At 45.4% G+C, this 26,978-nt stretch overlaps 2 protein-coding genes across 2 annotated transcripts in view; one reads left to right on the top strand and one right to left on the bottom strand.

Annotated features, from left to right (window-relative positions):
- Positions 1–21,753, top strand: part of LOC119656272 (zinc finger protein Xfin-like) — a 49,756-nt gene extending 28,003 nt beyond the window's left edge. Inside the window, exons 3-4 of the mRNA XM_038062696.1 lie at positions 9,524–11,054; positions 19,266–21,753. Of these exons, the coding sequence (XP_037918624.1) occupies positions 9,524–11,054; positions 19,266–20,927 (3,193 nt within the window). The 3' untranslated portion in view covers positions 20,928–21,753. The remainder of the gene's footprint in view (positions 1–9,523; positions 11,055–19,265) is intronic.
- Positions 1–26,978, bottom strand: part of LOC119654601 — a 338,686-nt gene that overhangs the window by 125,606 nt on the left and 186,102 nt on the right. The gene's annotated exons all lie outside the window — the stretch shown is intronic.

Consider the following 26,978-nt stretch of genomic DNA (forward strand, 5'->3'; position numbering starts at 1 on the left):
TGAAAGGAGGAGGGATAGATAGCTTCAGTCTCAATGGCTGTACGCCACCGCAGCGTCTCAGGGGGTAGGTGAGGAAAGTGCAGGAACGTTGCAGTCTTGCAGATTACTCACTAAGGAAGCTATCTACACACCTGGCAGCTAGGGATAAAATGCACCACCAAAAAATGAGAAGAAGGAGAAATTTAAGGTCCGGTACGGATAACCGGCGGGAGTCGTCTGACTTGGTGACTGGGTCGGGCTCTCGTAATGGACAGCACGGCGTCGAAACTGCTAGTCGTGGGGCGGTTCGACGTCTAGGCGCCACGACGACCAGGAGCACAGCTCCGCCTGCTGCAGCTGTTTCGCCACAATCTGTGGCGACCACTTCAGCAGGTTCGCGTAGGAAGCGGATGAAATGGACTGAAGAAATGAACCTCTTCATCATCCGCTCCTACTACGAAATAACGGCGGGGGCGGGTACAACATCTTACCGCCCCTTGTTGCACCAGAGATTCGTCGAGCGTTTCCCGCAATTCGCGCACGTGACTGTGCAGCGAGTCGCAGACCAGTACCGCTTCATCACTCGCAGTGACACAATCCCGGCCACCATCAGGGAACGTGTTCGACTTGAAGTCATCGGGGAAACTGGTGACCGAGAGTCGATGGGGGCAGAGGCGGCGGCATCAACAACACCACGCCGCACTGCAGGCAACAGGTTCAGTACTCGCCGAAACACTTTTCTCCACCGTCCAGCTGAGGTTTCCGCTGAAGTTCGGGACGAATTCCAAAGAGCGTGTATAGAATTCTCGGATATGGATCCTTTGCATAGACCAGGCATTCCCAGGCTCTATGCATCTCCAGCAACTCTGGGAATTCTATCTCAAATCAATGATGAGATTGCGTCTCGACTGTGTGCTGATATGTCGCTGCTGCAACTACAATCACTTGTGTATTGTGGTGCAGTTGCGGCTATCAGATTGCACGGTCAGAAGATTCGCTTTCGCGTTATTGGTTTGAGTGACAAAAGAGATCCACCATGGAAAATTCGTCTGGAACGTCGGCGGGACTCACTAAGGCAGGACATTGCTAGACTGATTCAGATCAGCACTGGCAATGCCAGCCGACGGGTGAGAAATAAAGTGCAGTGGGTTTACCGGAACTATGCCATCCCCTGTGAGACACCCGTAGTTGAAATTCTGGACACACTAAAACAGAAACTTTCTGTCATATGCAGTCGGTTGCGACGGTATGGCGAAAGTTACTCCAGACGTGTCCAGAATGCAACATACGCGAGGAACCAGCGGAGCTTTTTCAGATCTCTCAACGAATCCCAACAGAGCGCCCAGACAATACAGTTCTCGGTGACGGAAGCGAAAGAGTATTGGGGTGGACTTTGGGGGTTACCTGCTGAGCATGCTGAGTGGATCACCGCCGAAGGCACCCGCCATGCCAATACACCTGGCATGAATTTCGCGGATGTTACCGAAGAGGAAGTTCGACGAGCCATAAACATCTCGAAGAACTGGAGGGGCCCAGGTCTGGATCGGGTGCAGAATTTCTGGTATAAGAAATTTACCAGCGTACACAGTCGGTTGGCACGCAGTATAAATGAGGTCATGAGTCGGCCGGAGGAATTTCCACCTTTCCTCACTGCGGGAATTACCTACCTTATCCCTAAGAAGGACACGGTGCAGGACCCCGCAGACACAAGACCGATCACTTGCTTACCAACCCTCTACAAATTCATCACGTCCATTATTAGTGGAAGGATCAATGCGCACCTCGAGACCAACAACATTCTGTCCGAGGAGCAGAAGGGCTGCCGAGTTGGGTCAAGGGGTTGCAAAGAGCAACTCATTATCGACTCGGTAGTTGTAGGACAAGCAACTAGAGGCCAAAGAAACCTCTTCAGTTGCTATATCGATTATGCCAAGGCTTTTGATAGCGTTCCGCATACCTGGCTAATCGACATCCTACATCTGTATCGCATTGATCCGAAACTAATAAAGTTTTTGGCGACAGTCATGGAAGGGTGGCATACCACCTTGTCAGTCCGTACATCTGAGGGTGCTAATACCTCAGAGCCCATCCGTATTCGGAGGGGCATCTTCCAGGGGGATTCATTGAGTCCTCTTTGGTTTTGTATGGCACTGAACCCCCTTTCATGGCTACTGAATGATGCTAGAGGGCATGGTTTTGCAATAAAATATGGCCTACGTGCTAAGTGCGAACTGACACACTTGATGTACCTAGATGACATCAAGCTGTATGCTGGTACTGACAACCATCTTAGAAGTCTGTTGCGAATAATAGACATGTTCAGCCGTGATATTCGGATGGAGTTTGGATTAGACAAATGTCGAATCCAAGCCATTCGCAAAGGTCATCACGAGCCGCATGCCGGACATAGCATTGGTGACCTCCACATCGAAGCTATGACCGAGACAGACTTCTACAAGTACCTAGGAATTCTGCAAGGAACCCATGCTCGAGTTGGTGATCTGAAGGAAGCTCTGCTGTCCGAATTCCTGCGACGTGTAAAGCTGGTGCTGAAATCGCATCTCTCGGGGAAGAATAAAGTAAGCGCGTTGAATGTATTCGCTATCCCTTCACTGGCTTATGCATTCGGAATATTGCCGTGGACGAAGACCGACCTGGAAAACGTCCAGCGGCGGATACGGACAACTATGTCCAAATTCCGAATGCATCACCCAAAGTCTGCCGTGGAGCGGATGAACCTGCCTCGTGACATCGGAGGTAGGGGCGTGGTTGACGTGGCGGCGCAACATCATCGCCAAGTCGACTCGCTGCGCGCTTATTTTTACAGTAAAGAGCAGGCGAGCCCCTTGCATGCGGCTGTCTGTAAGGCAGACTGTGGACTGACTCCACTTAACTTGAAGGATCGATCTTTCAATCCTCTGAGTGGGGTGAAGTCGGACCAGGAGCGGATCGAGGAATGGAAGTCGAAGGCAATGCACGGTAAACACGTGAATTGTCTTTGGCAGCCATTTGTCGATTTGCATCTGTCGAACAGGTGGCTGTGTGCTGGGGAGCTCTTTGCTGAGACGGAGGGGTTCATGTGTGCCATTCAGGATGGCGTGGTCGCCACCCGAGCTTATAAAAAGCTCATCATGAAAGAACGGGTGGAGAACGACCAGTGCAGAATGTGTGGTTCGGCGTTAGAGACGTTGGACCATCTCATTTCTGGCTGTACTGTTATGGCACCGGTGTAATACATCACCAGGCATAATGCTGTATGTAAGGTTATCCATCAAAACCTTGCATATAAGCATGGGCTGATCACGGGGACATGTCCGGTTTACCGATATGAGCCGCAAGCAGTTCTTGATAGTTCTGCTTACAGCATGTATTGGGACCGGCAAGTTCTGACTGATCGCCATACCGCACACAACAAGCCTGACGTACTGCTAGTTGACAAGACGGGTCGCTCCGCGTATATTATTGATGTTGCTATCCCCCATAATAGCAACATTGAACGGAAATACGTGGAGAAGAAGGTGAACTATGAGCCATTGGCTCGTGAAATCAAAGAAATTTGGCGTCTCGAGCGGGTGGTTGTAGTTCCCATAATATTGTCAGCTACAGGTATTGTACCTAAATCCCTGACGGCTTCCCTTGATGTCCTGGGACTTTCGCACAGTCTGGTTCAAACCATGCAGAAGTACACCATTCTGCATACGTGCTCGATGTTGCGGGGGGTACTCGACGGATTCTCCCACTGACCTACCACCGGCCACCACCACCAGTGCCCCTTTAGTTTTTAAGTAGGTAGGATCGTCCGAGCCTAAATGCTTGGCACTTAGTGCTAGTATTAGGTAAAATCCGGCATCTGCCGAGATTGTGATAACTCGGAAATAATAATAATCGTTGGCACAACAATCCATATTGGATCAAGGCCTTGAAGTGTGTTAGAGCACTTCATTCAAGACCGTAACGGTACACTACAGTAGACTGTAGGAGGCAATGTGGTCAGCATTGCGCTCGCCCGAGATTATTACCCTGATTTGACTCAGGTACTCATTCACAGCTGAGTCGACTGGTATCCGACGTCAAATCACGATACAAATCCCACTGCCGCCAGCGAGATTTGAACCGCGACCTTCCGTACGACAGCTTTGTGCTCTAACCACTCAGCTATCCGCAATGAGGGTAGTGAGCGTATAATCGATTTTGCGGACACCCATGACTTTGTACTTGTGAATACATGGTGCGTCAAACGAGTATCTGATCTTCCTACATTTTATAGTGAGAACAGTAAAACGCAAATCGACTATATTCTCATAAGACGTTGACATTTTACCACTGTCACTGATTGCAAAGCCGTTCCCTACGAGACCATCGCACCTCAACATCGGCCGTTGATTGCCGTCCTGCGAATTAAGCCACCGATAAAACAGCGTGAGGAACGCACTGGCCCGCGGCGCAATAAATGGTGGCGATTTGGTGAGAAGAAAGAAGAAACGTTCTCACTTATACGATTACCGACCATTACAAATGTGGAAGAATCATGGAACCAAATGAAAGACACAATCCACAAAGCGGCCTTTACAACCCTCGGGGTCACCAAGTCGGGTAAGCAGTACACCAACCGAGATGCTTGGCTTTGGAGTGATGATGTTGAAATGAAGGTCCGTGAAAAGAAACGCCTCTATTATAAATTTCTCGACGATAAAACGCTCGCTTATTGGCAAATTTATAAGAATGTCAAACGGGAAGCAAAGAACGCAATCGCTGTCACCCGAGTATCCCATTAAAAAAAAATCTACGATAAACTGAATACTCGGGATGGCGAGAGAGATTTGTATTGACTTGCTAAAAGCCGTAACGAACGCACACAGGATATCGAACACTTCTGTTGCGTTAATGACAAGAGCGGTACTTTGCTTACCAACCGTCGAGCCGCAACGGATAGATGGCGAGAATACTTCGAGCAGATTTCAACTGAAGAATTTGCTCATCCTCCACTTTCACAATCACTGCCGACATTTGGACCAGTTCCAACTGTCAGCGCAACTGGTGCTCAGAGGTGGCGGTGAGGAAGACGGGGTGGCAACCCGGTTGGCCAAATCAAAACCAAGTGGCCGAGGAGAACCTCCATAGTGGTGGCACCGGGAGACGCTGTACTCACTTTGGTTTGCCGGCCGTGATGCAGTAGGCGAATGCTCCACAGGCCTAATTAGGGCAATCAGACCCGAGTCTGCACGGGGACTCATCTGAAGTGGCAAATTGGTCACGAAACCTTACCAGGGGTATACTGGTACCATGGGAACCGAGATAGCCCCTGGACTCTCATACTTCGGGAGAATTCCTGTTGTATGTGAGTACAGCTCGGTTATTTGCGGTAGGCCCCCTAGTGGGAGTTTCATAGGGGTTGTGGTTATGCTCAAGCGAGAAGAGACCTTCGGGCCTCGGCGTGGTGTTGCGTTTCAACACGGATGCCATACTCCTTAGTTCGGTAGAGATTTAGATATGTCTTGCATCCACCAGTATGATTGCTAAGTCATGCACTTGGTATAGACTGGTACCGTTGTTGCTTGTCTCAGCGGGGCTCTGATTGTGGTCACAAAATCAATCCGTGTCTTAAGAAGAACATGGGATTAAGTAGTAAGACAGGTGCTCACGTTAAACCTTCAAGGACTTAACTATCAGCGCAACTGAAGTCGAGGAGGCAATAAAACGAATGAAATCGGGGAAAGACACAGGACCTGACGACATGGCATCTGAACTCTGGAAAGCGAACAGGTGGGACCCAACACTGTGGCTCAGTGAATTCTTTAATCAGGTTATTCAGAAAGGAAGAACACCATCTGACTGGCAAGAAAGTACCACTGTTCCAATATGGAAAAAGAAAGGTAATCCAGCAGAATGTTCAAATTATCGTCCTATCCGGTTACTTTCCCATACCATGAAGTTTTTGAACGCCTTCGCGAAACCATTGAAATAACCGTGAATCAAGCCGGATTTGTCAAAAACTGTGGAACTACTGACGCAATACACGCTGCGCGGTTACTTATGGAGAAACACCGTGAGAAGCATCGCCCTCTTTACATTGCATTTCTGGATCTAGAGAAAGCTTTTGACCGTGTGCCACACGAACTCATCTGGTATGCTTTACGACAATACTTAGTGTCAGAAGAACTCATGCGTTGGGTTCAATTGATCTACCACGATCCGAAAAGTAAAGTTCGAAGTATGGCGGGTGTATCAAAACCGCGTCGTGTCTCTGTGGGTGTTCATCAAGGAAGCGTCCTCTCACCACTCCTCTTTGTTCTTGTTATGGGACACCGTCACACGGGATATTCTTCGTCCAGTGCCCTACATACTGCTTTATGCAGATGATGTTTTCCTAGCATCTGATAGCAAAAATGATCTCCAGCAACTTCTCCAAAAATGGAATGATCGTCTCATGCAACACGGTCTCAGATTTAATCTAAACAAAACTGAATTTTTGACAACCAATCTCCATGAAACAGGCACAATCACTGCCAGCGGCAGTGATCTGCCCAGAACTGAGCGATTTAAATATCTCGGGTCAACGCTATCAGCCAATGGAGAATTGCTTTATGAAATTGCTTCACGTATTAACGCAAGCTGGATGAAGTGGCGTTCCACAACTGGTGTTCTTTGTGGTCGACGTATCAACGAACGTTTCAAATCTAAAATTTAACGCAATATCGTCCGCCCTGTTGCTCTCTATGGTTCTGAGTGTTGGCCAACTATAAAAGACAATGAACGACGTCTTGCGGTAAAGGAGACGAAGATGTTGCTGGACTAGTGGCGTGACACGTTTTGATTACATCCGAAATGAGGATATTTGCGATCGTTATGGGGTTGCACCGATCGTCGAAAAGTTGCGAGAGAGGCGTCTTGGATGGTATGGTCACGCAATTCGTGCTAACGATAATTCACTTGCCAAGATTGGTCTGAACATCGAAGTTGTTGGTAAACGACCAAAAGGCAGGCTAAAACAACGGTGGCTTGATATTCTGAATGGGGATTTAAAAGCCTCGAGACTGCACCCAGATCAGGCATTCGATAGAGCCAAATGGCGAAACCGATCACGACGAGGCGACCCCGCTTTTTGAACGGGAGAAAGGCTGAAGAAAAAGAAGTAACCATAAATAGGTAGGCTTTTACCTAGGCTTTATTTAAGTGCTAAAGTTTTATTTCTGCTTGTTCAAGAAAAATGATAATTTCCAGTAGGTGTTTATTTAGGTCCTCTGCAAGCAGGTGCTCTACAGAGTTGATGGATCTATCCCAGTTAAAATTATTTTTGATTTGGATATACTTAGTACATTTGAAAAGGATGTGATCTAAGGTTTCCTGGGCGTTGCATGTATTGCAACTGTTATTTCTTATGATTTTCATTTTTTTTTTTTGAGCCATGGTTTATTATAGGAGTGACCTGACATGATTGCGATGTACGTGTACGTAATTTGGTCGTTACCCGGTGCGGAGCTCTCTTTCCCTTTGTTAAGGAACAGAGCGAATTGCTCAGGAGTAAAATATTGTTGCAGTGATAGTGACAGTAAATGGGATGTAAAATTGTTTGGAATTGGGTTGTTGTAGCTTGAGCTTAGAAAGTCTAGGTATTTCTGGTCATTTTCAGAGTCCCATCAATGATGATGTTTGGATTAAGGTTCAGGATCTTAGCGATCTTAGCGATATCCATCTCGGTATCATAGGTTATTGGCCTTGCATTTATGCCTTTGCGAAACGCAGGAGCAACTCCACCATAGCCATCCTCTCTGAATTTGTACATAAGGTTGAAACCTTTCGAGTAACAAGAGAGATGGGATGAGTTAAAAGTGAAAATTTCCTATAGGGATAATATGTCATAGTCGTGAGTATTAGCAAAGTATTCTATTTCAGACTTAATGTTAGCTAGACTTTGAATATTATATTGTAGGATGTTGACCATTTGCAGTTTCTACGAATGTTAAGTCACTCGTGATGTTGAGTTTGTCAGTCTGTTTTTTGATTTTTTGTATGTCTTCTGCCAAAGATGGATCTTGTATCTTTGAGGAGATGCTGTTCATGAATTTGAGAATTTACGACAATACTTTTTGATACTCGGACACAACCGTGTAGGTTGGGTGTTCGAAAACAGGATGGTTTGGCATAGGTAGTTCTTGATAGTCGGCTTTGGGAAAGGGTGTTCTGGTGTTCGGACGTAGATTTGATTTGACTGCAGAATTGTATTTTTTATTCCCTATGATGGTTCCGTTGAACTTGTCTTGAGGATTCCTCGTCCAGTTGTTCGGACTTGCACTTTTCTCCAGCGAAGGGAAGGCAATGTCACAGTCAACATCGCAGTCGAATGAATCATAATATTTTTTTATTTCTTTGGTAGCTTCCCTCGAGGAGATATTTTTTATTGCTGCCGTCTTGATGATCGTCAAATGTTCGACCCAAATGATGCAATTTCTGTCCCTGGCGTCATGGTCTGACTTATCGCATAGAGCACATTTTTTTTCGCAAGAGTTGCCATCACACTGATGTTTAGGACCACTGCATTTTAAACATCTACTCGATTTCGCTTTTCAGTTTGTGGGAATGTGGCCCAATCTACCAAAAGGAAAACATTGCCTTGGTCTGTTCAAGTAATGGTCAACCTCTACCCTCACGCTACCGATTGAGATATGTTTGGGGATCTCAGACCCTACGAAGGTTAATTTAACTGTTCAAGATGGAAGGAAAACATCTTTGTTTTCCTTAGATCTGAAATTCAATCTTTGCACTTTCATCACTTTAATTGGAGAGTTAATGTCCTGTAATATTTCATCTTCTCAGAAATCCGTAGGGATACCTTTAATAATCCCAAATCTATGGGAATCTCTCAAGGAAATGTATGCTTTTAGCCCTACTGTGCTCAAGCGATTGTTGGACGCCAGGTTGTTCGCGCAGGACGCTGACTTACAATAAACTTTTATCCTCGTAGGCCCTTCTTCCTTGACCATAAATACCTGATATTTAGATTAAGATGTCTCATAAGTTTATAGAAGTTGAAGGGTTTGAAAACCTCAATTCTTTCTTGTCCATTAATTTTGTCTATATATGTCGTGGGGTTGCTTCTCTCCACACGTACTGTGTACGCTTTACATTGAGAGTTCCCGCTGTATTTGTACACTGGGGTTGTTTGCTCCATAGGAACTATATTTTGCTTTTCCATTGGAGAAAAGGTTTTACTTAGGGTAACCTCAGGGAAAGCTTTGAGTTGAACCGTGGCTGGTAGAATTCCAGAAACCTTTGGCTGTTTAATCGTGGGAGATTGAATTGGGGAACTTGACAGGCTCCTCGAAGCCCTTCTCTCTTTACTGGTTAGGACATAACCACCGATTTCTGTTGGGCTTTTGAACTGTAGCCCTACAGATGCCTGAGGAGGCATTTAGGAGACGAACCGGTCTACATTTATTTTCCCCTTGTCCGGGTGTTCTCATTCCTTAACCTCCATGGCCTATCTTAACTAAGGTTTATTACACCCACGCGGATAGGTAAACAGATTTAACTTCAAACTAAACAGGACTGTCGATACAAACACGAAGTACGTCCGCCCACGGCAGATGTCACGAAACAAGTGGATAAATCGTGAAAATCGCATTCAAATTCCAACTGGCGAAGCCTTTCTCAAGTCCATCATGTATCGGCCCCTTAACATGCCAACAGTTCATTGTGAATTGACACAAATAAACGAAGCTAAAAAAACGTCATCCAAATGGGGTGGCATCTGTCACTCGACGTCCAACCTCTTAAAACACCAAACAATCTGGACTAGCAACGGCGAGACACTTGCCCGTTTGTTTATTGCACGTGTCGAAATGAGCGCAATCGACTCAGAATTCGTGAATCCAACGAACATAGTGATAAAGAGTGAAATAATCAAAGATGATCTTAGTTACAACGAAACGAATTTCCCCCTGGACCCTAGCGCGTGTAGCACTAATGCAAAGTGCGGCGAAATCTTCACATCGAACTATGTTGACTTTCTGTTAATTTGTGCTTATTGCGGGGATAATTACAGCAGCATAATTGACTTTGGAGAGCATCTACGATGCAAGCACACCGCCTTCTGCGAAACAATACTGAAAACTGAAGCTGATACGAAAATAGAGGAGGTGACAACAGAGGAAAACGACTTCGTCGACACCGAGGAGGAAAGGGAACTGGTTGAGAAGCCCGAGAAGCGTTCAAAGCCTAAGTTTGTGTGCAAATGCTGCAACAAACTCTACCGTTACAAGCTGAGTTTCCAGCGACACAAGTGCCCGGCAAGTGCTGCTAAGAGGAAAGAAGCTGCATCAGACGACCAAAGACTCGCCACTGCTGACTCCGAACCTGAACCACATCTTTCTGCCACCAACGAAGCAAGCGATCGCGAGAACTCTGACGATGAAAACTTGTTAGAACCCGCGGAAAACGAGCCAAGAGAAGAAGCCGATTTAGACCAAACCATCCGCAACCCTGAGCTCTTCTGTGAAATCTGCTATCGACAATTCAAGTACAAAAATGTCTTCAGGAAGCATGGAATGCAGCACGAAGTCGCTCCCATGGCACTCCAAAACGACCCGACCTACCGCAAATGCATTTACTGCGGCATGACATTCACCAACAACGGCGAATGGTTCCGTCACGAAAGCGATCATCCGAAAACTGGTCCCTTGCGCTGTTCGCAATGCTCGAAAAAGTTCAAAACAGAGTACGAGCTTGAACTGCACGCCAAGAGTCACGTCGATCAAGGGCCGGTCACATGTGAACAATGCGGCATGACCTTCTCCCAGGCCAAGAATCTTGCATCGCATATCAACCGGGTACATCTCCAACTCAAACCATTCTCCTGCGAACTCTGTGATAGGAAATTTGTACGAAAAGTTGAACTGCGAGTTCATATGCGACGACATACCGGCGAGCGACCGTATCAGTGTGAGGAATGCGGGAGAAGTTTCATGATTTCGACTCTGCTAAATGAACATCTTAAACGACACTCAAATGTTCGGGATGTCAAGTGTCCTGATTGCCCGATGGCGTTTTTTACGAAGAAGATGCTCAGGAAACATATGGTGAAACACTCAACTGAAAGGCCGTATGTGTGTCCGACATGCGGGAACAACTTTAGCCGGAAGAAGGCTTTGCTGGCGCACAAAAAAATACACATGGATGTGAAGCAGTACGTCTGCAACCTCTGCGGGAAGGCTTTTGCACAACACGCTGGACTGTATATGCACAAGAAGACACATATGAATGCAGTGGATTCGTAGTAAGTTTTTGTTTTTGGGTTTAAGCGCTCAGTACTTTTGTTATGAAGTAACTTTTCCTTGTTAAAGTAGAATAGATTCGAACGTTTAGTTTTAACGAAATACAGCTTAGAGAAGGTATTCACAGCGAGGTTGAAGCCAAGTTGCCCATTGGGCTACGAATTACTAGGTTGTTCAATAACTCTTGCGGTTCGATAAGAGAGGGCGTTGCTACTAGCTCTATTTTTTTTTTGTTATGTTGGTACACTCTTCATATGAACGTATTTGAAGTTTCATTTCAATCTGTCAATTCATTCTTTGTTTACAAGCCATTTAGTATCGACGTGTCACAGTATTTTTTACAAGGGAAAAAATCAAGTATCGTGCAGTGATTGATTTTTTTATTTTTGGAAGTTTTAAAAGCAAAGGAAATTTACGAGCGATTGTTGAAAGTGTAAAAGGACTCTTTGCCTTCAATTAGTATAGTATAAAGATGGTTCCTGAATTTAGACGTGGTCGTACACGCCTTGAAGACGATCCGCGTCCAGGACGTCCAAAAACAGCAACAACACCAGAAATTGTAGAAAAAATACTGGATATCGTATTAGAAAATCGTCGAATGACTAAAAGAAATTTAATAGAAACCCTAGGGTCTCATTAGGCAGTATAAGCAATATTTTGATTGAAATATTGGGTCTCAGAAAGCTGTGTGCATAATGGGAGGCGCATTCGCTAACAATGGAACAAAAACACATTCGAATGCGCCTTTTTCAGCAACATTTAGAGCGTTTTCTAAGGGATAAAGTCGATAAAGCTCATTTATATAATTCTTCTACGTATATTTCTTAGCTGAAACGAATTTCTTCGATATTCTTCGAATACCCTAATAACTAAGGGCTTCTGTATAAATCAAATATTGATTTATTTGATTTTTTTGTTGACTGCTGTTGGATCTTGGTTGTAGTTGTTGGTTGGTCTTCAGGAGTCGTTTGCGGTGTGGTCCTCTTACGACATTGTAGATATAAAATGTAGATGAATATAACCCCCAACAATAGAGATAGGTATGTTATACCCATGGCGTCGTACCTGCTTTCAAGTAGATGCGTCTATGGTTATGTCCTTTTCTTCTAGATAGTACGAAGAAAATGGCTCTGATGCTGGGATGACTATAGGAGCGATCAGCTCGGGGACCTTTCCCGGATGTACCGAGCATTGATTTAGCCCGGCCTCCCAGAGTCCTCCGAAATGTGGACTCCCGGGGAGAATAAATTTTCATTCCATTTGGTTGATTGCCACATCTTCCGTACACTTCTCCTGGATTGATGCGAAGGCTTTTTGTAGCTGTTTAACCCCTCCTACAAAATAAAATGTTTTGCATCCACCTCTCCTAGCGACAAATCTACGAATTGCTACTATACATGTCGCTGATGACAGATTGCTAGCTAATTCGAGATGAAAGGCTTTCGGTGCAATTCACACGAAAACCACAATGCACGCCTTCGTAGATTTTGTACCTCGGCCGCTGCTCCATTTAATGATTTAATGGGTCCAGCATAATTCACACCAGTTTCGGCAAATGGTTTTTCGAGTTGAACTCGTGGTGGAGGTGGCTGGTCCATTAATTGATTGCTCACTCTCGCTGTTGCTCTGAAACAAGGCATGCAAATCTGCAATGCAATTTTTTCACATTTGGAATCCAGAAACGTTGCAGTACTGTGTTCAATACTGATTGTAATCCACCGTGCAGTGTTTTAAGGTGGATGTTGCGAATGATCAATTTCGCTAATGCTCCTTTCGGAATAATTGCTTGATATTTGGTCTCTTCTGGGAGACTTGCGTTGTGTAATCTTCCTCCAACTCTAACTATCCCGTCGGCGTCCAGCCAGGGCTATGGATAGGACCGCTTCTAGCTACTACAGATTTACGTGAGCCTTCTTTAGTTGTTTCATGTCTCTACAAGTAACACTGCGCTGCACAGCTCTAGTGGTTAAAGGGATATTGTTTTCAGTGGCGCAACTCTTGTTTTAAAGGTTAGGAGGACTGAATGAAGATAAATGGCAGACAGAATGGGGTAAATGGCATTGGCGTATACTCGGCTAGATCCATCGAAGAATCCATGCAATTCGTTGCATTTTTGATCATCATAGCCTGTCCAGCGAGGAATCCTATCCAGCAAGAGTCAGTTGGTTTCGCGTCAGAATCCACTCTCGAATCGCACTTAGAGGCACTTCAACATCCCATTTCAATTGGATCAACCAAAATTCTTGTATAGTTATCTTTCTCGTAATGATATAAGGCCGCAGCCAACCTAATGAATCGTATAACTTGGCTATGTCTGACAAAACTGAACGTTCTGTAATTATTCGTTCCTCAGTAGTCCTTAGTGTGTTGGATGCCATTGAATTACCAGTGTTCGGACTTCCTCAGTCAATACGATATCCAGCGGTTATTGTATCTCACGCTCTTTAGGTGGTATCGAATCAAGAAGCCCTTGGTGATTAGCTGTCCGCTGTCGTAAGTGAAAACCTGCTCGACTCAGAACAGTTTAACTCTGCCTGCAGATGTATCAACTCCTCAAGATCATCTGCTCCAATGAACAGGTTGTCAACGTAGAAATCTCGTTTTATAATTTCTGCAGTTTCTGGATGGGTGAACTGTTCATCATCTGCAGCGTTTTGCAGAGTCCGGATGGTTAAGAATGGAGAGCACTTCATTCCATATGTCACGGTGGTAAGTCTAAAATGTCGAATAGATTTGTTCGGGTGACGCCTCCACAAAATGCGTTGGAAGTCTCTGTCACGTTTATGTGCCCTGATTTGTCGGCAGATTTCAGCGATGTCTGCAGATCTGTGTATCTGTGTTTGCGTCAACGCATGATAGGCTGTACAATGTTGTTTTGGATCTAAAGTCCAACATATAGCACATCGTTCAAGGGGGTTAGTCCAGGTGATCTCTGAGATGCATTAAAAACCAAGCGAAGTTTGGTAACTGAACTGTTTAATCTAACTCGTCTGTAGCAATGAGAAATAGACTCTGGTAAGCTGTGGATGGAGCATGGTTCAAATCCGGGCGTTTTTTTCGAATTGCTTCACGTAAATGGCGTTGAACTTATAGGTAGTACTCCTTATTGACCTCGTGGCAAGAATTCATAATGCACTATGCCATTAAAATCGAAGAACACAGTAAGCATCACCTTCACATTCGACCGAACTTGTCGAGGCTTTTTCTGTCTTGGCGATCCAGAATGCCTCCACTCGGACGATTGCATCATAGAGCCCGGGAATACCTGGTCTATGCAAACGATCCATTTCCGAAAATTGTATACAAGCTCTTTAGAATTCGTCCCCAACCTCAGCGGAGACTTCAGCCGGACGCTGGAGAAAGGTGCTTCGGCAAGTACTGAAGCTGTTGCCTAAAATGCGGCGCGGTGTAGTTGACGCCGCCGCCTCTGCCTCCATGGACTCTTGGTCACCAGTTTCCGCGATGACTTTTAATCGAATTCGCCCCCTGATAATTTCGGGATTGTGTCGCAGCGAGTAATAAAGCGATACTGGTCTGCGATTGACTGCACAGTCATGTGCATGAATTGCGGAAAACGCTCGACGAATCTCTGGTGTAACAAGGGGCGGTAAGATGTACCTGCCCACGCCGTTATTTCGTAGTAGAAACGGTTAATAAATTTTCTCAGTCTACTGCAGCAATACACAGCAATACTCCTGGCCATCGTGGCACCTAAAAGTCGAATCGCCTCATTTCGACGGTATGATATCTATAACAGGAGCCCTACCCAGTCAGATGATTCCCGCCGGTAATTAGTACCGGACCTCAAATTTCTCCCTCTCCTCATTTTTGGGTTTGCATTTTATACTTAACTGCCAGGTGTGGTAATAACGTCCTGAGTAATCTGCGAAACTGCAAAGTCCCTGCACTTTCCTCATCTTCCCCCCTGAGACACTGCGTCGACATACCGCCATTCAGACTGAAGCTGCCCATCCCTCCTCCTTTCACAACGGGGGTTGGGACCGGCTACGATTAGTTAGCTTATTATTACATTAATATTTTATACATCAAATTAGCCACTGTGTACGTCCGTTGACGATCTATCACTCACTTTTTTATTTTTCTCTCTTGACATAGAAAAAAAAATTTTTCCGATGTCAGCGCCAACGCAATTCGTATAGCTCTGTAAGTTTGTTCTGCCACAGCACTCTGTCCCAGCTGAAACCGAGAGTTTTCGGCGAGGGAACACGCAACGAGTACTCGGCCGACGTCAAAAGGTACGCGGCGTTCACCCTTCCTTCCAGTGCCGTCTAGCTGGGTGCAAACTTCAAGCTCCCCGGGGGAGCGCTGGCCGTGCGTGACGAGATAGAGAAGACGGCTTAAATCTCAGAACAGCTTCCTGTAGCAGCCGCAATAATCATGTCTCTCTTGTCGACGTCCAGGTCACCCGGTAATCATAAGTTCTCCCTGTACATTAGGTCAGCAGGACCAGCAGCAAACTCTTCGCTGACCGCTGTACGGAAGCCAAGCAGGGCAGAAGCAACTCATCAGACGCCTCAACTCTGCCCTGGGTTACCAAAGGTGGCTAAACTAGGCCGACGCGAAATTATTTTTGTTTAACGATTAAAGGAGTGCTAATTCCGCATCCAGTTGATGTTGAACCGGATCATTGGAAAGAAAGTTTTTTTCCACATTTATGGTCCACGGATCTCTTTTTCAAGCTAAACACCCTAAACATTAAAAAAAAGTTATTGACGGTTTGAGGCAAGGCAGCGTCTGATGAGTTGCTTCTGCTCTGGACCAAACCGTTAGTCAATTTTTTGAATTTTTGGATATTCAGCTAAAAAAGAGGGGTCCGTGGACTACAAATGGGGAAAAAAACTTAGGACTCTCTCAATCCTCAGACAAAAAAAAATATATCCATTCTTCGGTCATCCTTTGCAATTGTTTCCGTTCGTGATATTCTAAAATATGTTATCGTAATCATTTCTCCTAAACAGTATTGCATGTTGTGCTTGGCCTATTTGCGCCAACAAAAATCATACTAAATTTGATGTTCATGATGTTCCACAATAGCGGTCCCAACACAGAGCCCTGTGGAACAGCCGCGGAGACAATGTATTCTTTGGTTCCATTGTCTGTGTCGCACCAGACCCTTCTATCTGTTAAGTAGCTGTCGACTAGCGCCGTTAAGTAACTGGGTACACCAATCGCCGCCAGTTACCTCGTTATTAGGTTCCAACTGGCAGAGTTGAACGCATTTTGCACGTCAAGGGAGCCAAGAGGCTTACCAGATTTAGGCAACAACAAAAACCTTTGTTTTTTCCATGTCTCAGGAAAGATCTCATCCGCCAAGTATGCTTCAAATAACTCTACGAATATGCCTGACCTCGACTTGACGGCAAACTTAAGAGCTTTGTTTGGTATGCCTTTGTTGCCGCTTTGTTGTCTCCTAGCATACCACAAATCACCAGTACTTCTTCCTTCGTTACTGGAGGTATTACAGCCACACCTAAAGATGTATGTAGACTGTAACTCCTTGTGGTTCTCCTGAGGGAACAAACCCTAAACGATTTTCAGTAGGAGATGGGAACATGTAATTTGTGGAGCTGCCTGATCTCTAAATCTCCCCATCACAACCTTGTAGGCGCTTCCCCGTGTGTCTATATCCGCCTCTGAGAAGAGTTGCGTGGAGCAATCCCTTTTGCTACGCTGTATAGCCAGCTTCAGTCACCTACCCATACATTATTGTTAGGATTTGTGTAGAGTTCGCTTATTACAGTCACTTGGATTCATGGGTGCTTGCGTGACCCTACAGTGATTGAGGTTGATTTGGACCGCGTCTGATGGGAGATGTGCGGGGGGAGAAGGGGGGGTCTCTCCATATATGCAAAGGGGAGGTGCACATTTTTTTCCATCAAATATAGTCATGTGGGGTATCAAATGAAAGGTCTCGATTAGTAATTTTGGTCTTCGTTTTGAAATCTGTCTGAAAAGTGGCTAACGCGGGGGCTGAAAGTGATCATTTTTTCACGGACCCATTCTCAAAAACTACCAAACCGAAAAATCCCAAATAAATTAGGAGCATGTGACTATATGGTGCCTAATCTCCGAAATATCCCACAGAACGATATCTGTTCAAATAAAGTTAATAATAGTAAATTATTATAATTTTCAGTAATTGGCTGCAAAACTCTCCTTAAGTTCAGCCTAGTACCATAAGCAGCAATGTAGGCTACGGTATATAGCATTGATCAAACTGTACTTTAATCAAACAGTGATTTCTCACGTTGACAAAGGAATTATGATTTCCGCATTCCGCACCACTGACTGGTTTCTTTGCATGGAACGTCCGCGGCTGTGATTTCGTTGCAAGCCAAACAGTTCACTCCAGTTGCGAACGCCCGCGGCTAAGATTTCTATGCAAACCAAACAATTCACTCCAGTTGCGGCCACCCGCGGCTATGACTTCGATGCAAGCCAAATAATTCCCTTCAGTTGCACTTTTCATCTGACTATGAATTGAAACTCCACACGCTAGCCAAGTACGAAAGAAATCCAAGATAGAAACCCGAATATACTTATTTCAAAGTCGCGTGCACCTTCAATGACGGTTGGAGCAGAAGAGACCGGTTGGTTTTCCACGCGGTCCCTTTGTCCCCAACCAACGGAACTTTTTCAGCGCCAGCTCTCCCCTCGCGTGGCGAGTTCGAATAAGCCACGGCGAGCGCCGACGGCGTCATCTATCCGCTCGCAATAAAATATATTTCGAATGTTGTTAACCCCGCTGCGCCACATCACTCCGCCCCCAGATGAAACTTAGGGGTTTCAGCGACCGAACCCGGAATTGCGTTCTCCATCATTCCGCGAAGCGAATGCGACATTGTTTTGGAGCACACACGGGCTTCAGCCTAAATAGAGAAACCGCTTTTTGTGTCCTCCGATTTCGAGCTGCAAGAAATGCTCTCTCCGCTCGAGAACACGATACGGGCCTTCATATGGAGGCTGCAGCGACTTCCGGCTGGCATTCGTCTTGACCAGGACGTGCGTGCACGTGTCCAGCTCCTTGGGTGCACAGACATTGAATTGCGGGTGGTATGCCGTAGTCCACTGGCGTTTGAAACCCACGAGTTTGCCTAGCTCCGAGAAAAGGGTGGACTCAAATTGCATTCCCTGGTGGTGATGATCCCTGCAGGGACGCCAAAGCGGGTGATCCACTCTCGATAGAGGGCTTCGGCACAAGATTGCGCCGAAATGTCCATCAGAGGTATTGCCTCAGGCCACCGCGTAAACCTGTCAGTGATTGTAAGGCAATACCTACCACCGTGCGAGTCTCGCAAAAGTCCTACGATTTCGAGGTGTATGGTGTAGAACCGCTTGGTAGTGCAGGTAAATGAGCCCACTTCTTTTCTTACATGCCTGGTGACCTTACACCTTTGGCATGCGATGCACTCTCTGGCCCAGGAGTTGATGTCCTTATTCATGGAAGGCCAGAAGTATTTCTCGGTGACTAACCGATTTGACGTCGTGATGCTTGGATGCGCTACGCCGTGAACCGCATGGAACAGTTCCTTGCGAAAGGTGACCGGAATGTATGGCCGGGGTCCCTTTTCCGAGTATTCGTAGCAGAAAGAGAGGTTCAAGCAGAAGATGGGCAACTCCTGAAATTTATATTTGGGGTTGGATTTGAGGCTCTGAAGTGCTGCGTCATCTACCTGCGCCTTGGCTATAGCCGAGGATGTTAACCTTTTCCACAAATGTGGAAAAAAATGCTTCTCAATCGTCCGGTCCGGCATAACTGGATGCGAACTTAGGACTCTCTCAATCCTCAAACAAAAAAAATAATATCCATTGTCGGGCATTCTTTGCAATTGTTTCCGTTCGTGATATTCTTTAATGGCGATCATTATCATGAAATACAGCAACAAACTGCAATAAAAATTCTGTAAAACATGACAAACGGTTTTGTAACAAATCAAAAGGAAACTTAACTTTTCTTGTTACTTTGAATTCACGCATGACATTATTTAACAAACACGCCATTGTGAATTGTCGCCATCGTTCAAATGCAAGAAGACCGAATTCTGTCAAGTGACGATTCGACGTCAACGTCAAATCCTAGGGAGTACGGGTATCAACAAACTTGCTTGTGTTGATTTTCTTATTTCGCGGATAAATATGAGTTTAAATGATATCGAATTCGTGAATCCAGAAAACGTAGTAATCAAAAACGAGTACATAAGAGATGATGAGAGTGAAATCGACGCGAATTTCACATTCAACGCCAACAATGATAGCACAAAGTGCGGCGAGATCTTCACCTCCAATAACATAGATTTTATGCTGTGCTGTGCATTCTGCCACAGCATTTTCAACACCCTCAACGAATTCGGCGAGCATTTGCGACTGAAGCATCAAAACCCAGGAGCAAGCTTTGTGGAAGAGTATTGCAAAAGTGAGTCGGAACAGGAGTTCCCTTTACCTGAGCCCACCGAAGCTGAGGAGGACGAGATCGTTTGCGATAGAGAAGTAAAGGCGCCGAAGGAAGCAAAGTATGCATGCAAAGACTGTAACAAGCGATACCGGTACAAACTAAGCTTTCAGCGGCACAAATGCCGCGCTTTGCTATACAAGAAAAGGGAGTCGATCTCTGCGGGGATAGATGACCTGCATCAGCCACCGGAAATTCGACTTGAAACTGTTGTCCAGTCGGACGTTATCACTCCCGAAATTGATATCGATATAAATGACTCGATCAGGATGAAATTGAAACAGGAACTCGATGTGGAAAGTACAGCGAATCTCTTCAAGATATCGGGAGTGATGGACTCCCCGCCCGAGCACAAGTATGACTCAAGCAATGCAGAAATGGGCCATGAAATGGATCAGGATCATGAGATGGGGGTCCCGAATCCAGATCTGTTTTGCGACATATGCCACCGTCAGTTTAAATACAAAAACGTTTTCCGGAGACATGGAATGCAGCACGAAGTCGGACCCTTGGCATTACGGAAGGATCCGAACTATCGCAAATGCATCGAATGTGGCCTTGAGTTTACGAACAACGCAGAATGGCTTGAGCACGAGTTGAACCATCCAAAAATCAAACCATTCCAATGCACATTCTGCCAGAAGAAATTCAAAACAAACTCAGAACTCGAAGCACACACGAAAAATCACACGGTCGAGGGCCCCGTGAAATGCGAGCAATGCGGCGCCGACTTTGTTCGCTATAAAAATCTCTTGTCCCACATAAATCGGGTCCATTTGCAAGTCAAGCCATTCGCGTGCACTCTCTGTGATAAGAGATTCCCTCAAAATGCGGAGCTTCGTGTGCATATGCGACGTCATACCGGCGAGAAACCGTATCAGTGTGAAGAGTGCGGACAAAGTTTCATGGTAGCCACTAAGCTGAATGAACATCTTAAGCGACACGCCGGTGTCCGCGATGTACAGTGTCCGGTTTGTCCGATGGCCTTTGTTACAAAGAAAATGCTACGCAAGCATATGGTGAAACACTCAACGGAACGACCACATGTTTGTGCCACTTGTGGAAATACGTTCAGTCGACGGAAAGCTCTTCTGGCGCATGTTAAGATCCATAAAGAGGTGAAGGAATATGTCTGTAATTTGTGTGGCAAAGCTTTTGCACAACATGCAGGATTGTATATGCACCGGAAAACTCATTTGAACGATTGAAATGACTTAGGACGAGCTCCGGAAACGGTTTGGCGTTATATGAAATTTTTGCCTAAGGACAAGATGATCTTGAGAGGAGAAAGCTACAGCAGCGAGTTCCGTGTCGTCTATTTTTAACTATCAACCGCAGCAAGAAATCATAGCAATGATCATTAGCCTTAAGGAAGTGCATTCTCTGCCTCCGCACTCATTTTCGTAACATTATTCGACACAATGTGAAACCTTCTCCATAACACTTCCCTGCGAATCCCAGCCTTAGGATCCACTTATTCATGACATTCGAGTTTCCTTGCATCCAACCTTTCGATAATGATACCTTCTCAAAGCGTGTATTTCGTGAATCTATTTTCTGTTTCCTCGCCTTCGATACATAAAATGGATTTCTGACAAAAGCAACGTTTCAACAAAACGAATTCCAACTTTTTAAGTTTTAATTTATAAAAACGAATGATTTCAATAGGCAAATGATAGTTATTAAGCGAAAAGTATTGTATATAATAATCAAATATAATTTCTTTAGTTGAAGAGAAAGAAAAAAAAGCGTTTGCGTGCAATTCGTAAAAAATAATCCAATCCATGAAGGAAAAATCCATTGTTTCGATGAAAGATCTCCAAAAATTACGTTATACTTTCCAGTTCTGTTTAGGAATCTAATCATGCACACAATTCTTTAAGTATTGAATGTCTTTTTTTATATTTTAGGGTTTTATACAGTAGATACTAAGCAGATATAGATGAAAACTGTTTTAGGATTAGTTCAATGTTAACTACTTTAGATTTATAATAAGTTCAAAAGCTCGAATAAATATATTTTTAGAAAAATCAAGTCATCGCTGTTTGATGAAATTGGGGTAGAATAAATGGTAAATCGGTTTTAACTCCGCAAAAGCCAGTAACCATTCTCCTCAACGTGTGAATTAAGTTAACTCATACCTCCCAGTGGTAGCCATAGATAACCAATAGGCGACCGTCGCACATAGGGGTATCGACCTAGCCGACCAAACCATATTTCTTAGAAACTGCCCTTCAGCCTTTGTCCCGTTCATAAGCGGGATCGTCTCGTCGTGATCGGTTTCGCCATTTGGCTCTATCAAATGCCTGATCTGAATGCAATCTCGAGGCTCCATCCCCATCCAGCGTATAAATCCACCGTTTTTGGCCTGCCTTTTGGTCGTTTACCATCGACTTCGATGTTCAAACCAATCTTGGCAAATGAATTCTCGTTAGCACGAATTGCGTGACCATACCATCGAAGACGCTTCTCTCGCAATTTTTCCACGATCGGTGCAACCCCATAACGATTGCGGATATCCTCATTTCGTATGTGATCAAAACGTCTCACGTCACTAGTCCAGCGCAACATCTTCATCTCGATTACCGCAAGGCGCCATTCATTGTCTTTTATAGTCGGCCAACACTCAGAACCATACAGAGCGACAGGACTTACGACATTGCGGTAAATTTTAGATTTGAGACATTCGTTGATACGTCAATCACAAAGAACACCAATTATGGAACGTCACTTCATCCAGGTTGCGTTAATGCGTGAAGCAATTTCAAAACACAGTTCTCCATTGGTTGATAGCGTTGACCGAGGTATTTAAATCGGTCAGTTCTGGGCAGATCATTGCCGCTGACAGTAATTGTGCCTGTTTCATGGGTATCGGTCGTCAAAAATTCAGTTTTGTTTAGATTCAACCTGAGACCGTGTTGCATGAGGCGATTATTCCATTTTTGAACGTTGCTCGACATCATTTTTGCTATCAAATGCAAGGAAAACATCATCTGCATAAAGCAGTGTCTAGGACGCAGGACGAACGATATCCCGTGTGACGGTGTCCCATAACAAGAACAAAGAGGAGTGGTGAGAGGGCGCTTCTTTGATGAACACCAACAGAGACACGAAGCGGTTTTGATACACCCGCCATACTTCGAACTTTACTTTTCGGATCGTGGTAGATCAATTGAACCCAACGCACGAGTTCTTCTGACACTAAGTATTGTCGTAAAGCATACCAGATGAGTTCGTGTGGCACACGGTCAAACGCTTTCTCTAGATCCAGAAATGAATGAAAGAACGATGCTTCTCACGGTGTTTCTCCATGAGTAACCGCGCAGCGTATATTGCGTCAGTAATTCCGCAGTTTTTGACAAATTCGGCTTGATTCACGGTTATTTCAACGATTTCGCGAATACGGTTGCCAAGAGTGCGTTCAAAAATCTTCATGGTATGGGAAAGTAACCGGATCGGACGGTAATTTGAACATTCTGCTGGGCTACCTTTCTTTTTCCATATTGAAACAGTGATACTTTCTTGCCAGTCAGATGGTGTTCTTCCTTCCTAAATCATCATCATCATCAAAGAATTAAAGAATTCACTGAGCCAGTGTTGGGTTTCAGCTCTTCGCTTTCCAGAGCTCAAATGCGATGTCATTAGGACCTGTCGTTTTCCCCGATTTCATTCATGTTATTGCCTCATCGACTTCAGTTATGCTGACAGTGAAGTGTTTGAGGGTTTATCGTGAACACCTGCTTGGACGACTCAATCGCACGGTTTTCTTAAGACACGGATTGATTTTGTGACCACAATCAGAGCCCCGCTGAGACAAGCAACAACGGTACCAATCTATGCAAGTGCATGGCTTAGCATTCATACTGGTGGATGCAAGACCTACCTAAATCTCTACCGAACTAAGGAGTACGGCACCCGTGTTGAAACGTAACACCACGCCGAAGCCCGAGCATAACCAATAACCCCCATGAAGCTCCCATTAAGGGGCCAACCGCAAATAACCGAGCTGGACTCACATACAACGGGAGTTCACCCGAAGTATGAGAGTCCAGGAGCTATCTCGGTTCCCATGGTACCAGTATACGCCTGGTGAGATTTCGTGACCAATTTACCACTTCAGATGAGTCCCCGTGCAGACTCGGGTCTGATCGCCCTGATTAGGTCTTTCGAACATTCGCCTACTGCATCACGGCCGGCAAGCCAAAGTGAGTACAGCGTCTCCCGGTGCCACCACTATGGAGATTCTCCTCGGCCACTTGGTTTTGGTTTGGCCGACAGGGTTGCCGCCCCGTCTTCCTCACCGCCACCTCTGAACACCTGCGCTGACACGAAAGTCCTGGGGGTTTAACGTGAGTACCTGCCGTGAAGGCTTAATCCCACGGTTCTCTTCGGACACCGATTGATTTTAGGACTACAATCATAGCCCCGCCATACAAGCACAGCGGTCCTGGTTTATACTGAGTGCAGGCTCAGCATTCATACCAGCGGATGCGAGGCTTATCTAACACCTCTGACGCAACTAAGGGGTACGGCATCCGAGTTGTACAGCGCAACTCCACGCTTGAGCTCCGAGGAGCTCTGCCCGCGATGTAGGCATAACCACAACCACCATGAAACTCCCACTAGGGGGCCAACCGGAAATAACCGGGCCGAGAACACATCCTCCAGGAATTCTCCTGGAGCATATGCTCTCAGAGGGCCATCCCGGTTCCCATGGTACCAAATAACCTCCGGTGAGGCTTCATGGCAGAGCCACTTCAGATGAGTCCCTTGTAGACTCGGGTCTGATCGCCCTCCTCGAGTACGTGGGAGTTGCGCTGACAGGTGGAACTGGTCCAAATGTCGGCAATGATTGTGGAAGTGGAGGATGAGCAAATTTTTCAGTTGAAATCTGCTCGAAGTATTCTCGCCGTCTATCCGTTGCGGATCGACGAATGGTAAGCAAAGTACCGTTTTTGTCATAAACCCAACCGAAGTGTTTGATATCCTGTGTGCGTTCTTTACGGCTTTTGGCAAGTCGATACAGGCCTCTCTCGCCATCCCGAGTGTCCAGTTTATCGTAAAGATTTTTGTAATGGTTCGCTCGGGTGACAGCGACTGCTTTCTTTGCTTCCCGATTGGCATTCTTATAAATTTGCCAATTAGCAGGCGTTTTATCGTCGAGAAATTTGTGGAAGAGGCGTTTCTTTTCACGGACCTTCATTTCAACATCATCATTCCAAAGCCAAGTATCTCGGTTGATGTACCCCTTATCCGGCTTGGTGACCCCGAGAGTTGTAAAGGCCGCTTTGTGGATTGTCTTTCATTTGGTTCCATGATTCTTCCACATTCGTAATGGTCGGTAATCGTATAAGTGAGATCGTTTCTTCTTTCTTCTCACCAAATCGCCACCAATTATTGCGCCGTGGGCCAGTGCGTTCCTCACGCTGTTTTATCAGTGGCTTAATTCGCAGGACGGCAATCAACGGTCGATGTTGAGGTGCAATGGTCTCATAGAGAACGACTTTGCAATCAGTGACAGTGGCAAAATGTTGGCGTCTTATGAGAATATAGTCGATTTGCGTTTTATTGTTCCCACTATAAAATGTGGGCAGATGAGACAATCGTTTGATGAACCATGTATTCATAAGTACAAAGTCATGGGTGTCCGCAAAATCGATTATACGCTTGCCACCTTCATTGCGCGCTCCGAACCCCTTTCCACCATGGCACCTGTTACCGTCTGCCTTTTCACCCACATGACCATTAAGGTCGCCGGCATTGATTATGTGATCGTCAGCAGGCACGTGACAAGTTTTTTCATCGAGAAGTTGCCAGAAGGCATCTTTCTCGACATCAGGTCGACCTGTCTGTGGTGTGTACGCGCTGAAGAAGTGAATAGTGCAATCAGCTGATATAATGGCGAGTTTCGTCAGCCGACCATCAAATCGTTCGATTTCTTTAATGGCATCACGGAAACCCTCTGAGATGGCAATACCAACACCATATTGAGTGTGTGGGCTACCAAAATAGAGAAGTCTATAGCCATTTTTAACGCGTTCGCGTTCAATGTCGCAGCTTTTGGCACCAGATCATCGAGTTTCTTGCAGAGCTCAGATATCAATGCGCTTTTTCCGAAGGGCTCTTGCGAGTTCCTCGGGCTTTCCAATTAGGGTGCCAACATTTAGCGTGCAGACACATATTTGTTTTGTTCGGACAAACTTGCTGCCTGCTAGCATTTTTCCGAGGCTTGTGACTCAATCCAATCATCTTGTTTCCAACGACTTTGTATGCATTTTCTTGGTCGGCCTGTCGCGAGACCTATCTCCACGAGAGATCAGGTAGGATTTAGAATAGTGAAGTAACTCCAATTATACTTTATTTATCTCTTTTCTGATCTCAGCATTTTATTTTTGTTTTACTGAGGATAATACAAAGTACGTTGCCTCAAACCCTCCTTCTTTACCTGAGCTTGGAACCAGCATACTATGTTATTTTCAGGTGGCCAACTCCTCTGTGAATTATTTCCAGATATGATTTCTTTTCATCGTTCAAATACTTAGGTTTTACAGTTAGTTGAAATTGACCATTGCTAACCTTTTTGGGAATATCTATTAAAATCTTGCAGCTGAGAATGGTTACACGCACTGTTTCAGACCCTTTGGAAAAATCTTTCATCAGATCAAACCGATTGAAGGTCCATCAAAATCCAAACCACATTGGAATGCAGTACCCCCTACCCCTTCTCGGCTCCAAATTGCATCAGTGCATGGAACTGATGCCGCACGCTCGACGAATTCCACGGGGAACGGTTACTTTTCAATCTCGCTGAAGATTCGATCCTGACTACTGAGCCATCTTCAAATTTGCAATTCGTGCAGCACAGAACAAAGGTCTCCAAAAGCGATTATTTTACCCGACAGTCTGAGATCGTGCAAATGGATGGTATTTCAAACACTCACCCACTACTTAGTTGTTGAAATGCATGCCACAAGGCAACCAAAAGAGCTACCCTAGCGGGCACACCTACAAACCTCTTTCCGTCCTCTCACGACAAGCTTGCAATAATCACCAAAAAGGTCATGAGTGTCTGGAACGAGGAGCTTCAACAAACCTCTAGGACAAAAGGAAACTACTTCGCCAACATCTTCTCCCAAATTCCAACCAAGCCTTGGTTCACCACGGTAGAACTTAAATCTGAAACCACCAAATCGGATACCCGCTTTGCCACCAACCATGCTTTCAACAAGTTCTCCCTGGCCAGGATAGGTGCCTCAACT

Source organism: Hermetia illucens, chromosome 4, assembly GCF_905115235.1.
Source record: "Hermetia illucens chromosome 4, iHerIll2.2.curated.20191125, whole genome shotgun sequence".
NCBI classification, from domain to species: Eukaryota; Metazoa; Arthropoda; class Insecta; order Diptera; family Stratiomyidae; genus Hermetia; species Hermetia illucens.